Genomic DNA, 13901 nt, shown 5'->3' on the forward strand with positions numbered 1-13901 from the left:
TATAATATTGTCAAATAAAAAAAATAAAAAAATGTAAATAACAATTATAATATAGACATAATTTTTATGACATTTTTGTTTTACTACATTATGACTTTTTTTTTAATCCGTTTTTATGGTATACTATGCAATGACATTTTTGTATGAATTTCTTTAACGGACATTTTTTAAAGATTTTTTTTCTGACATACTATACTATAACTTTTTTTAATGAAAATTTTTAATATTTTGTGGCATACTATACTATGACTTCTAAATTAAAATTTTTATGACATACTTTACCATAAATGTTTTTTTTAATGACATATAAGGATATTTTTGCGATATACTATACTATTACATTCTTTACGATTCTTTACACTGACTTTTTTTTCATTATTTTTTGGACATTATATACTATGACTTTTTTTTATAAATGATTTTTTTTAATGGCATACTATACTGTGACTTTTTTAAAATTAAATTTTTAGGCATACTTTACAAGGATGTTTTTGTGAAATTACTTTATTTTTTGACAGACATTTGTTTTTATTATTTTTTACATACTATACTATGACTTTTTTTAATTACCTTTTAATAATTTCCTGGCATACTATGACTTATTTTAGTGAAAATTTTCACAGTATGTTATACTATGACATGATTTTTTTCATGGCTTACCCTACTATGATAATTTTATGGCAGACTATAATAGGACCTTTTTTTTGGTGTACCAAATTATGACTGAATTGACATTTTTTAACATTTTTCTAACATTGATTTTTATGAACATTTCTGACATACTATAAATGAATTTTGCAGGCATACTAAAGACATTTTTATGACATTTTGTATGAATTTCTTTAACACTGACATTGTATGTCTTTTTTATAGCATACTATACTATGACGGCATTTTTTGGACGTACTACACTATGACTTTAGCTGTGCTATCTTACAATTAATGTATAGTAAATGTAAGTTGAAGTGTTGGAAGTGGCAATGAGGTCTTGAAATTTATGATAAGGGTCTTAAAAGATATTAAATTAAACTTCAGGATTCCAGCATATTCTGTGAATAACCCTGAGTTTTGGACATTTGAAGACACCACTTGTCTGGGAAATTGTGAAGGGTGTTCCTCCCCATTTTCTTACATTTTATGGACAAAACAATTAAATAAAAATAAATAAAATAATGTAATGTAATCATAAATTTAATTTAATAATAAAGTTGCTGCCCCAAATGAGAAATCTGCTCAGCTCAAACCAGCTCAGATATAAAATAATTATGTCTGAAACACAAGTAGAACTTTAATTTGGGAAATTTTATTAACAATCTTTAAAAATGACAAGGAAGAGGTCAGCACTGAGGTACATTTGTCATTATTAATGAGTGAAAAGGTCAGTTGTCATGTGGGAAGACAGTACCTGAAACTAACTTAGTCGTTAAACATTTTGACTTGCAACACGGATTAAAAAATTCTAACATTAATGCAGGACCACACAGTGTGGAGGCACAGAGTGGTGAGAGTGGGCTGGATTTGAGAAAATTAACATAAATTAGAACAATATTTTTGCATTAATTGAATTAAACACAAGGATTCATCTCTGCGGTCTGAATGCCCGTGTTAGGATCCACTGATGGACTCATCTCGTAAATAACACATTTACATTATTACAGTAAAAATAACAGAAACATTTACAAGTTTGATTCATTTCTGAACCACTTTCCCTCGTGACAGAAAAAAATAGGATTTAGTATTTCAAAGCTTTAAGTCGTCCCCAGTAGTCGGAAAAACACAAGACAAACTTTGGTTCAGGTGATTTGGAAGCTGTGCAAACAGTTAAAGGATCAACCTCAACTTGTGTCCCAGAATCAGCCGAGCTCGTCTCTGTCACAGCTTCTCAGTGCAGATAGGCATTCACAAACTGATCAGGGTTCAGTGGTTGGAGTGTTACCAGGGCATGCAGGGGTTTGGGCAGTCGCGGATATACGACTCCAGGCTTCCTTCTGACACTTGCATCAACGTTGTGTATGTCGTCAACTGTGGGAAACACAGTGAGGAAAAGTTAGCTACACTTACTCTTTAAGTTAACAAATAAAAATGGACACTGGGACTCACCTTGTTTAGCACTGGTTTGGTTGAGAGGACGTCATATATGGTCTTCAGTGAGATATTCTAAAGAAAGAGACACAGATCAAAGGCGTCATTCTACTTGTTCAAACATTCACACCCTCTACTCAGAAATTTGTCCAGTTCTTTACAGGAGGTGGGTGTCATCAGTCAGTGGTGGAATTTTTTATTTTTTATTTATTTATTTAGGGGACAGTGCACATTAATGAACATTGCTGTAAATGTGCCGGTGTTAGCCAAAGGCTAATTTTCAACTGTAGTCCTCTGGCATGATGTTAAAAAGACCTCAGGTCATTAAAAATCACAAAAACAGGGACACATAAGTCATAATATGTAAAACAAATAATAAACAGATAGACAATAATTCACAACGAGAAACCAATACGTACAGTGCAAAATGATACAGTGCAAAATAGTTGATCGAGAGGCTATGGATAGTGAATAGACGAAACAATGCAAGTCCATGAGTCACTGGCATAGTGTATATGATATATGAAGTTATAAAGTGCTGCAGTGCTCATAAAAGTCGTCACAGTGAAAGTCTAAATTTAATTAAATTAGAATAAGTTAAATTGGGAGAGTTGAAACTGTCAGGGGTGGATAAATGGGATGGAGGTGCAGCAACGCAAGGACCAAAACAGGATTTCTTGTTGAAGTTGTGCTAAAATGGATTGAGAAACACAACAAAACCAATACATACAGTGCAAAATAATACAGATGATCATGACATAATGTATCATATGAATATAATTAGTAAAATAATAAAGTGCTGCAGTGCTCATATAAGTGCTGCAGTGCTCACGGCAGTTGTCACTGTAAAGGTTAAGTTTAAGTTGAATTTGAATGGGATGGGAATGGGAGAAATGAGCTGTCAAAAGGTGGACAGATGGAATGAAGGTGCAACAATGCAGAGACCAGAACAGGATTTCTTGTTGGAGTGTGCTAAGATGGATTGAGAAGAGGTGGTGCATTTGTAAAGTGCTGTCGTGTTATCATGAGGTGCAGATTTACCCATGTCACTGCACATGTCTAGGGGGGGGGTCATCTGCAGTGACATGGGGGGCTATATACAGTCACTTAACAGTGATTGCAGGTCTGATTTGCCTTGAACCAGTCTTTCAAATGCCTTTTAAAAATTAGAAATGTAGAGCAGTCTCTCATGGAGGTTGGCAGGCTGTTCCAGATTTTGCTGCCTCTGACTGATAGAGCAGTCTGTGAGAAGGAAGTGCGCCTAAATGGGATTTCACAGTCTCCTCTTGTAGTTGCTCTAGTGTTGGTACTGTTGGTGGATTTACGTTTAAAAAACTGACTCAGGGGTGGGGATGCAAGTCCGTTCAAGATCTTATACACACCACATGCACGTTTGAAAGTAATGAGATTGTCAAAACTCAGTAGATTATGGCGTGTTAGAATATCACAATGATGATAGGAGAAAGATTTTTTGTCAGAAATGTTGGGTACTTCTACTTTTACTTGAGTATTTCCATTGTATTCTACTTCAGTGTTTTTCAAACTGTTTGTGCCCAAGGCACACCTGTATTTATATCTGTGCCGATAGCTTCCATAACGTGTTACCACTCTTACCACGACATAAGATGATAAAAATAAGAAAAAATAAGACAGGTAGCTTTCGTGATACTGTCTACTGACAATTTCTTTTTCTCTTTTCTTTCAGTGGTAGGTTGTCTTCTCTGGTGCTTTGTTATAATTTGCTCCGTACAGTAAAGCGATCCATTGTCCCACTCACGGCTTTCTCCTTTTAAATGTTATCATCACACACACTGGCTGCCAATCAGGGCTTTTAATGTGTCACACACACCTATAATTCCCAGACACAAAGAGCGATAAATAGGTCAAGGTTTGAAGGTTTTTTAAAATTAAATTTGTTTGCCTCTTTATTAGGAAATGGGTGCACACAACATACTGATACAGTCAATTAAAAAGTGTTCCATAACTTTTTGTAAACGGCCAGTTGAGTATTAGCATAATATGTGGTTATCACAAAACCCCACGGCACAACTGGATTGGCATCACGGCACACCATTTGAGAACCACTGGTCTGCTACTTTATACTTCTAATCCACTACTTTGAGGCAAGCATTGTACTTTCTACTCTGCTACATTTATCTGACAGCTGCAGCCTCTAGTTACTTCTTACATATTCAGATTTTCACAAAACTATATTTAACAACAATCAACTTTTACATTCTGATGGATTATTACAGTTTAACATCAATGGCAATACAGTAAATAAAATTAGCTCCATCTACCAATGACATGAATGATGCTTACATATTAATGTGTCACTATTGATAATCCAAAAGTAATATATTTATTGTTCTAAAATGGGTCACTCTGCTCAATGAGTACTTTCACATTATATTTTGAAGCAAATACTTCTGTGCTTTTACTTCAGTAAAATTGTGAATACATGACTTTTACTTGTAACAGTAATTCTACCTACCTCTACATTTTTTATGATTTTTTTTTTAATGGTATACTATATTATGATTTTTTAAATGCACAATTTTAAACTATATTTGTGACATACTATACTATGACATTTTTAGAAATTTCTTTAACTGATAAAAAAATGTATGTCACATTTTTGTGACATAGTATTTTGTTAAAAAAAATTTTGTTTTCTCTTTTGACATTGACAATTGAGTTTGAGTTTTTATGGAATACTATACTATGGATTTTTTTTTTTTTTTTTTTTTTTTTTTTTTTTTAAATTATGGCTTCTTTTTTCCCCCTTTTTTTATTGCACACTATAACATTTCTCCATTTTTTTTTAAATTGCCTACTATACAATAACTTTTGAAATATAAATTTAAAACAAAAAAATAGGACATTTTTATGACATACTACCCTGTTACAATTTTATTAATTTCTCTGACATTTCCAATTTTTTTTATGATTTTCTTTCCTACACTGTGGTATTGGTACTTTTACTTGAGTAAAAGATCTGAATACGTCTTCCACATCTGTCATCAGTACTCACTGTCTGTGTGGTCTGGTTCATGCACTTCTTGGCAGGAGTCCTGCGATCATCCAGGAAGAAAGGCTCCTTCCAGTGATCGTAGTTTGTCTCCAGGACGTACCACCGGCCCAGCTTCAGGTCAATCCTGTTACACAATAATTAAATAAAAACCTCAACATGTGACGTGCAGCTACGCTAAGCAACTGATTTGTGATATAGAGTGAAATCAGGTGATCTGAAACCAAAGCTGTCGTCAGTTCCTAGTTGAGCAAGTGATGTTTCACAAGAAAAACACAAAAAGAGCTGCGTCATTGTGACAGCAGCACAAAAGACCAGACACCAATCTTCCACACATAAAAGGTCAGTCAGGCACAACTCAGCACAAATCACTGCCTCATGTCATTGTAGTTTTGTAGGGTACAGCATTTCTGATTTGCTCAGGACTGTCTGATACATCCGTCCTTATTTTTCATTCAAATTCACATTGTGATTCAGCATTTAAAAAACAAAACCATGGCTGCTCTGAAAGCGCAGAATAAGCTCCAGTACTTACTCCAAGATATCAATACTGAGCAGTCTGGACCTGGTGATGATGCAGCCCTGGCCCGTCTGGTTCCCTCCGAGGATGAAGTAAGCTGGAGCCAGCAGCTTGGTCTGAGCCAGCCAGGTTTTGGCCTCCTCGTAGCTGGTGAGAATAGGATAAGACTCATTGTTGGTACAGAGACAGCGTTGCTTGACACGGAGAGGCAGCATTCAGTTTTTAGGCATCACAAATCTGGATCCAGACAAACTGAATCCTGCTTTAACACTCAGTTCTTTGAAGCCATTGCCTAAAACTTCTCTCTTTGCCACTGCTTTTTATTATTTAGGACGACACACTTCATGTCTTACACTGCGGAGTACGTGCACTGCAGTCTTTATTCTCCTGATAAATTTAAATTTAGCTTACTTTAATCTTCCATTTTATTCTCCTCTTTTAAATCCTATTATTTGTGTTTCTTGTCTCAATACAGTTTTATGTCTTCTGTTAAGCATTTAAATTGCTTTGTTGTTAAACTGTACCGTGCAAATAAAGTTGCCTAGAAACTGTTTAGAGCATTTTATTTTTCAGGATGCTGAGAAACTCTGTGGAGCTTTCTTTATAATCTTTTTTTTTGTCTCTTCTGTTTGTCAGCAAATTGCTTCATCTAAGTCCTTAATACCTAACAAACATGCTGAATGCAATTTTCTTTAACAAATAAAAAAACATTTGCAAAGCATTTTCCTTTTAAACCTGCACTCTGTACATCAGCTTATGGCTTTCTTCTTCTTTTTATACTGGTGCACTGCAACATTTTACAGCACATTACTGCCATCAGACAGAGATATGCATTACTAACCTCAAATCACATCATCACTATGATTGTGTTGTGAATGTGTGTCCCCAGCAGGGGCGATTGCTCTGAGACAACAAGGGAGGCTGAACTTCCCCTAAAATTTCATAGAAGAAATGGTCAAATATGCACTACTGAATTTACATTAAAATAAGAATTTACATTGCATTAAACGTGCGCTAGGATGCGTTTAACATCATGACTGTGATGTTCAAACGTCAGCTGTTTATCACCAGTTTTCAAACGCGACCTCCCTGTCATACATTCTCATGTCAGCACGGTGGACGCGGAGCCTCCAAGCATTCCTATGAGACAGCGCTGAGCAGGTTTTTTTCATGCAGCAAAGCGAGACGGTCATTGGATAAATGCGACAAAATCGTCACTTCCAGGGAGGCTCAGCTTCCCTGGGACCTAATGGAAGGGTAGGCGGGAGAAGACGCTCGTGTATGCATGATGATTGGAGGAACTGTCTAAAAGGTGGAACCCCTTTGTGATTGACAGCGCTTTGGAAATGCACACCGGCATCGGCGAGTGGAGTCTTCTGACAGAGTGCCGTCTGGAGTTCCTTATTTCCATAAGCGATATAGCTCATTTTCACCGTTAAACCCATCTGAAAGTCTTTGGGGTGTGTGTTGCTGTGGTTCTATGGCATGAGTGTGGTTGAAAAGCGGCTTCAATTAAATGTTCCTTTTATAAGTTACTGCCTCGCTACAATATGACAAATTTTATGATGTAAACTTAAAGTGAGCTTCCCCTGTTTGAAAGACCAGCAGCTGCTACTGGTTCCCATATGCATGCAGCTAGAACAGGGGGCACAAATGATACAGGGACCTGCTTATAGAAACAATAAAGGAACACTTGTGGACGAAAACTATAATGTACGATACGATACGATACGATACCGTACGATATACTTAATTGTCCCCATAGGAAAAATTGTCTTGCACTCAAGAGCTGCACAAGTATTGCTGCCTTACAATAATAATCCAGAAAAAATGAAGCATACGCCATTAAAACATAAAAAAACAATAGTATTGCACATTACACCAGCACACAGGAGAGCACCATAAGCAAAGCACGACACAGCCCCTAAAGCATCAAGCAACATTATTTAAAATGTTGGCACAAATGAATTTTTAAAAGTATTCAGTTTAAATTTGAACATCCTGTATCGTCTGCCTGAGGCTAAAAGCTCGTACTCAGCATGAAGAATGTGCAAGAGTCATACGGTATTCTCTGTCCCTTTAAATATCAAGAGGATTACCTGTTTGCATTTTCTAGGACAGAGCGAGTGAGGAAGCTCATCCACATCCCGTCTCTCTGTCCCAAGATCCACTCCAGGATTCCTGCATGTAAACAGATTTAGATGATGACAAGCAGACAAAAAACAGAGACCTTGTCTTTAATGCCTGTAGAAACAGTGCTGAGCAAGACTGTTAATCACTCACCAATGTAACCTCCGTCCAGGCTGAAGCGCTCATTCATAGTCAGAGTGAATATGTGCTGCATGGAGGAGAGAACAGAGGAAAACCTTTTTAATCTTACATCCACATTCCAGCGAGATAAACACAACTCAACAGTTTTCATGGATGTTAAATGATGTTTTATGCTGACTGAATCCAGTTGTGATACTAAATGACTTACAGGCTTGATTCCTGTCAGCATGCCAACATATCCAGCAAAGTTTGTCGACTTGAAGACAGTCTGGTTATTCCTCTTGAAGTCGAGGTTGACCACCAGCGGCTTCAGTTTCTCGCTAATGATCCATGACTTGTTTTTCACATCCCAGCTGTGAAGAGGGACACGACCGTCTCATGAGTTGTTATTTCACCAGATCTGAGTCAAAACTATCAAGATTAAAAATGTGTGATTTTAGGAGGAGATTCCTACCCCATAAATAATCCAAAATCAAGATTTCTGCCATGGACGAGGTTACCTGTACGAGTGCAAAGCCCAAAAGGTTTTTAGCGCTGTCGAAACATTTGAAGTTAATTAATCTAGCAATCAGATTCTGGACGATGACCCACCCTTATTGTCTTCTGCAACGACTGATGTGCACACAGTGAACACCTCATAGAAGATGTTAAACAACACGACTTCACCTAGAGTATTAAAACAGAAAAAAAAAACCCCAACAGCAGAGGTCAATGGGACATTTTTAAAAACACTTACAATATTGGAGACTTTGTGTTTTCTTACCAAGAGGAATCCCTGAAACAGCTGCAATGCCTTTGATTTCATCACTGAAAGGGTTTGGGAGTGTGTCCACCATCAGAGGCTGCAAAACATTATAAAAACCCACAGCAGTCATAAAGCCTTTCATGACTACACAAATATGGCAGTTACTCTGAGGAAGACATAGTTCAGACAGAGAGAGAAGAAACACTCACCAGCGTAATGTCAACCAGCTCAATCAGCTTTCCACTGGGCACAAAAGCATTCGCCAAGTCTTTGATGGCCTGAATCATTTCGATCAGCTTTAAAAAGAGAGAGATCAGGAGTTGAAAAAAACCCCCTGATATTTCAGTGAGACTAATTTGAAGCACCAGGCAGCGTTCTTACATCAGTTTTTTTGTCAGTAATCACAGCTGTCCATCTCTTGCTGGGCGGTAAGTCGAGGTCCACTGTGTACCAACTGACAGCTCCTCTGAACCTGATTAGAAAGGAAACGCTGTAAAACCGCCGGAGCATAACAATGCAAACGATAACATCCTATTCACAAAATCACTGAGGAGACGTGATGTGTATTTATCGGTTTTGAATTCAATTGAAAAGCAATGCCTCTGGAGGTAAAATGCAGCAGCAGTTCAGCCGTGCATTCCAATTATACCTTACCTGTAAATCACAGTTTGATCTGTGTGTGGATACAAATACAAAATACGCCGATCAGCCGCTACATTAAAACCACTGGCAGGTGAAGTGAATAACACTGATCATCTTGTTACAGGGCAATGTTCTGCTGGGAAACCTTTGGTCCTGGCATTCATGTGGATGCTGCTTGACACGCACCACCCACCCAAACATCACTGCAGACCAAGTACATCCCCCCAGGGCAACAGCACTCCCTGATAGTCCCCCCCAGCTGGACGATGCTGAATGCAACACCATTAAAACTGTTCAGGAATGACCCATGGAGCATGAGAAAGAGCTCAAGGCGTTGACCTGGCCTTAAAATTCCCCAAATCCCAATCTAATCATGCATTCATGGGATGTGTCAGTGCCCCAGATCCACCCCTGATCCACTGTGGGGCCTCTCTGGATCAGATTTAGCTCTGACCTCTTAAGGCATAGGCATAGGTGTCTGGCACCACGGTGTTGGCAGCAGATCTTAAGTCCTGTGGGTTGCGAGGTGGGGTACCTGCACATCCCACGGATGCTCGATCAAACTGGGATGTGGAGAATTTGGAGGTCAGGTTGACGCCTTGAGCTCTTTCTCACATTCCTCTGGTCATTACTGAGCAGTTTTTGCGGTGTGGCATGGAGTATTTTCCTGCTGGGGGCGGGGGCACTACCATTGGGAAGTGCCGTTGCTGTGAGGGGTTGTACTTGGGTGGGTGGAGCATGTCAGGTGGCATCCAGATGAAGGTTTCCCAGCAGAACATTGCCTCGAATTGAGACCAAGTTTATTCACTTCACCTGTCAGTTTTTTTAATGTTGTGGCTGATGGGTGTTCATTTGTTTGTTAAATTAATTTTAATTACTCATCAAACAAAAATCTCCCAAATTTTCTGGCTTCAGCTTCTCAGATGTTGGATTTTTATGCTTTTCTCTGTTTTGTATCACAGTAACTTCTATATCACTGTAAATCTTTGAATTTGGGACTAATTGTCAAGTAAAACAAGCTATGTGAAGATGATACTTGTTACATTGTCCTCTTCTTATTGACAATCTCTACAGTAAACCATGAATCGCTACATCAAAATTCATTAAAAGGTAAATCACTTATTAAAATAAATGTTGCAGCCCTATTCTATTTTTCTTTAAAATGACTGCGGCATCAGTAGACCAATGTGCCTAGGAAGGTATGCTGTCTTCTAGTGCTGTTGTTGGAAATGTGAATTTGAGTTATATGCAACATCCCACAGAATATTTTCATAAACAAAATATGTGTCTTGCATTCCCGTGCTTGTCTTCTTACGCCTCTCTTCAATTTATATACTTTTAAAAACACCAATACAGACACGAGGTTACAGAGGGAAATCAAAAACCACAATTTATTGTAAAGGGAGTACACACTGTGGCTAACTGGTGTAAATGGTATTTCAGCAATTTATTATTTAGTATTTCATGTATTTGGGGCACTTGCAAGAGACAGATTGATAATGAATGGTGAAAATTAAGCGCAGCAGAGGCTGATGTATTCTGCTTTTTATTTCCTATCATGGGTGAAACTCACACAACACTAAATTTTACACTTCCCCTACAAGACATTAGCATACTGCCTGTAAAACACCCAACTTACAAATGTTATCCCCTTGTCTAAAAATGCATGTCTGTAACAGATGTGTTGTCCTGAAGCCTCATCGGGCTGCATCTAATAATAATTATCATTTTGATTATCCTGCCAGTTATGTTTTATATCACTCATTTTAAAAATAATTTAAGTTGTAAATTCTCAGCGCCTAAGTAGACATCTTTAAAAAGTCCAAAATTCAAAGACAGTCAGTTTGCATTACAATTACATAAAATAAAGCCTGCATATCTTCACATTTGACAAGTTGGAACCAGCTAATGTTTTGCATTTTTGCTTGATAAATGACTAAATGATCAATTTCTTAGTAACAGTAGCAGAAAACATTATACAACTGTTTTCACAGAGCTCATTTTGATATGTAAACTGACCTTAATGTGTAAAAGTGGTGGAGTGCCTCAATAATTACACAACATCAGTTAATGGATCATTGCCAAATGTACCTTATCTTTACTTCCAGCAGAGGCTTTGTGACATTTAATTTCTAAAGCAAACAGCCGCCAACAAACACACGCCCATCTACAATTTTCATTTCAATTATTTTTTCAGCTAAACGCAGCATGTGCTGACTGCAACTTGTGAATTTGGATTTTGAGGTTTACGTGGAACAAGTGAAGGTAGCACAGTTCAGGTATGAGGCGTTACAAAACAGTTCAATGACTTTAACTTTTACAGACTAATGATACTTACGTGGGGCCATTTGGTGGATACATTCCTGTCCGACATTCTTCTGTATACTGTGAAGAAACAAATATTAAAAGGTTTCTGTGTCACTTCAAAGTAAAAAACATCAATAAGCTCGATGAAGTTAAACAACGAACTAAGGTTTTAACAAAATAACGGGTTTAACAGCATAATGATGAGGCAGAAATGTCGCTTACCGGTGGGATAAACTGTGTCGTTGCGACGGACAGCACAGCCGCTAAAATAAGGAAAACACAGTGACCCATTTTTGGAGGATTTCGCCCAAACTGTTTCTCGACCAGCAGCAGTTAGTACATGAAGTTTACTGCGGAAGCTGCTTCTGTTTACCTCGTGACAGTGACCTGACTTTTATGCACGGGAGGGGAAACCGGAAGCTATTAAATGGACATGAAACGCCTTTAGTACAAATAAACGAAAAATATTCACACATATTATCAAATAAATCAGAAATTTATTTATTTTTCGTCTGTTTGCCATAAAAGTGACAGCCTCCGACAAATACAGTAACAAAGTGACACAAAACACCCCTCGATACCGATGGCCGGTGGTTGTTTCCATGCGGAAGTGAAAACAAATAACATGACCACTCATATGCTTGATTTGGATTGTTTCCTCCTCTCACAGCTGCGTGTCTAATAAAAGACTGACTGACAAAATATATTTGTCTCACACTGTTCTGCTTCACAGAGTAACTTTACACATGGTTAAATAATCTGTTTAATAACATATGATACGCTACATGATCAAGTGTGTAGACACTTACACATGCACCTTTGTGTTCACAGTTAAAGAGCTACAGCCGATTTGAGTTGTATGGGAGAGTAAGGAAACACAATAAAATATTTAATGAAAGAATGTGTATAATTTTAATTGTTGTACACTCATCACAGAAATATCCTACTGTAAAAACTAATCACTTAAATAGGCCTAATATAGACAAACTAAAGTAACTAAGTAAATTTACTAAAGGGCTGTTCTTAGGCACAGTGTACTTTGCTTGTATATTTTGACTTTACGCTACTTCATACTTCTAGTTCACTACATGTTATTGGGAAATGTGGTACATATGTCTTCACTGCATGTATTTGCCAGCTATGGTTACTAGTTACTTTTCAGATGAAGATTTATATAAAACAGCATATGACTGTTAAATATTACATTAAAAACAGAGCATTGTGATGTATTAAAACTAGCAATTCCCGATCTTTTGCTTGTGACTCTTTACAAATAAAAAATATGTCTAGTTGGGGCCTCTTGTCACATTTTCACTAACACCAATAGTGATCTTGGACTGTAAATAAACTGGAATTATTACTTATTTATTTAATTGGGTGGTAAATAGACTGGGGATAGTTGAATATAAGTTGTAAATTAATTTGGGAATTTGTTGAAATAATATATGAGTTAAAAGAAGAAATGTAAGAAAGGGGTAGGGGCATATAAGTTTTACTTCTACCTACTCCTTTTCAGACACTGTTCCTTTGTCTTGTTTGTTTTTTATTACGTTTTTGGTTCGAAATAAAGGCATTCATTCATTCAATCTTCCCTCTAAATGTCTCACATGGTTTCATTCAAATTACTTCTTATGCTCAAAGAGGTCAAATCATCCAACATTTCAGAAAAAGCACAAATCTGAGAAGATAATGCCAATTTGTGTAGCAGCAAATTTATCTTGTGGCTGCTTGGAGGAGGCTGACCTCTAGGTTGGGAGTCATTTGACAAAACTAGCTAATTTTGCTCCCATAACATGTTTTCTTTCAGACTAGTGGAAAGAAAACTTGTTTATTTTGTTTGAGATTTCTGCTCTGGAAATGTATGCACAAAAAACAGAATTTAATTAGATAATGCCACATATTTGCTGCACATTTAAACATAAAAATTTCAGACAAGACTGAAATAAAAAGGAAAATGTCTTAATGTAGATCAACTGTGGAGATATCATGGTGAACTCTATTAGTTAAATATTTCACCCTGATCACCTGTAGTGTCTATACCTTCAAAGTTTTTTGCTGATTATTCTGTACTTTTACTTCAGTAGGATTTTAAATTGACTTTTTCCTGTTTTTCTTTTTTTTTTTTTACATTGTTGTATCAGTGCCTCTACTTCAGTAAAGTATTTTTGTACCTCTTCCCCCACTGATACACCGATCATGGGACATCATATAAACCAAAGGTTTAACAAACAGTTGCTTCACAGCAGAGTGAAAAGATGGTTAATTATTTACACAGCACAGGCCAATGCTTGAATCTATAAATG

General features: G+C 37.0%; 1 protein-coding gene across 1 annotated transcript; it reads right to left on the minus strand.

Moving 5' to 3' along the window:
• Positions 1–1281: 1281 nt before the first annotated feature.
• On the minus strand, positions 1282–11979 carry asah1b (N-acylsphingosine amidohydrolase (acid ceramidase) 1b). Its single transcript, XM_050044922.1, has 14 exons — positions 11821–11979; positions 11630–11676; positions 9031–9121; positions 8859–8945; positions 8668–8746; positions 8496–8570; positions 8359–8404; positions 8113–8257; positions 7917–7971; positions 7733–7814; positions 5649–5780; positions 5117–5240; positions 2101–2157; positions 1282–2022 (listed from the first exon to the last, which is right to left on the minus strand). Exons 1-14 carry the CDS (start codon positions 11887–11889, stop codon positions 1933–1935), a joined length of 1179 nt encoding a protein of 392 aa, XP_049900879.1. The 5' UTR covers positions 11890–11979; the 3' UTR covers positions 1282–1932.
• Between the last annotated feature and the right edge of the window lie 1922 nt (positions 11980–13901).

Source organism: Epinephelus moara, chromosome 5, assembly GCF_006386435.1.
Source record: "Epinephelus moara isolate mb chromosome 5, YSFRI_EMoa_1.0, whole genome shotgun sequence".
Classification (NCBI taxonomy): Eukaryota; Metazoa; Chordata; class Actinopteri; order Perciformes; family Serranidae; genus Epinephelus; species Epinephelus moara.

What these genes read in the sequence shown, in the direction of transcription:
- asah1b (XM_050044922.1), bottom strand. Translation starts at nt 11,889, where the DNA reads ATGGGTCACTGTGTTTTCCTTATTTTAGCGGCTGTGCTGTCCGTCGCA. An exon ending in AGCTGGTTGACATTACGCTG is followed by an intron (nt 8,747 to 8,858) that starts GTGAGTGTTTCT and finishes AATGTTTTGCAG; the next exon opens with CCTCTGATGGTGGACACACT. An exon ending in TGTTTCAGGGATTCCTCTTG is followed by an intron (nt 8,571 to 8,667) that starts GTAAGAAAACAC and finishes TTAATACTCTAG; the next exon opens with GTGAAGTCGTGTTGTTTAAC.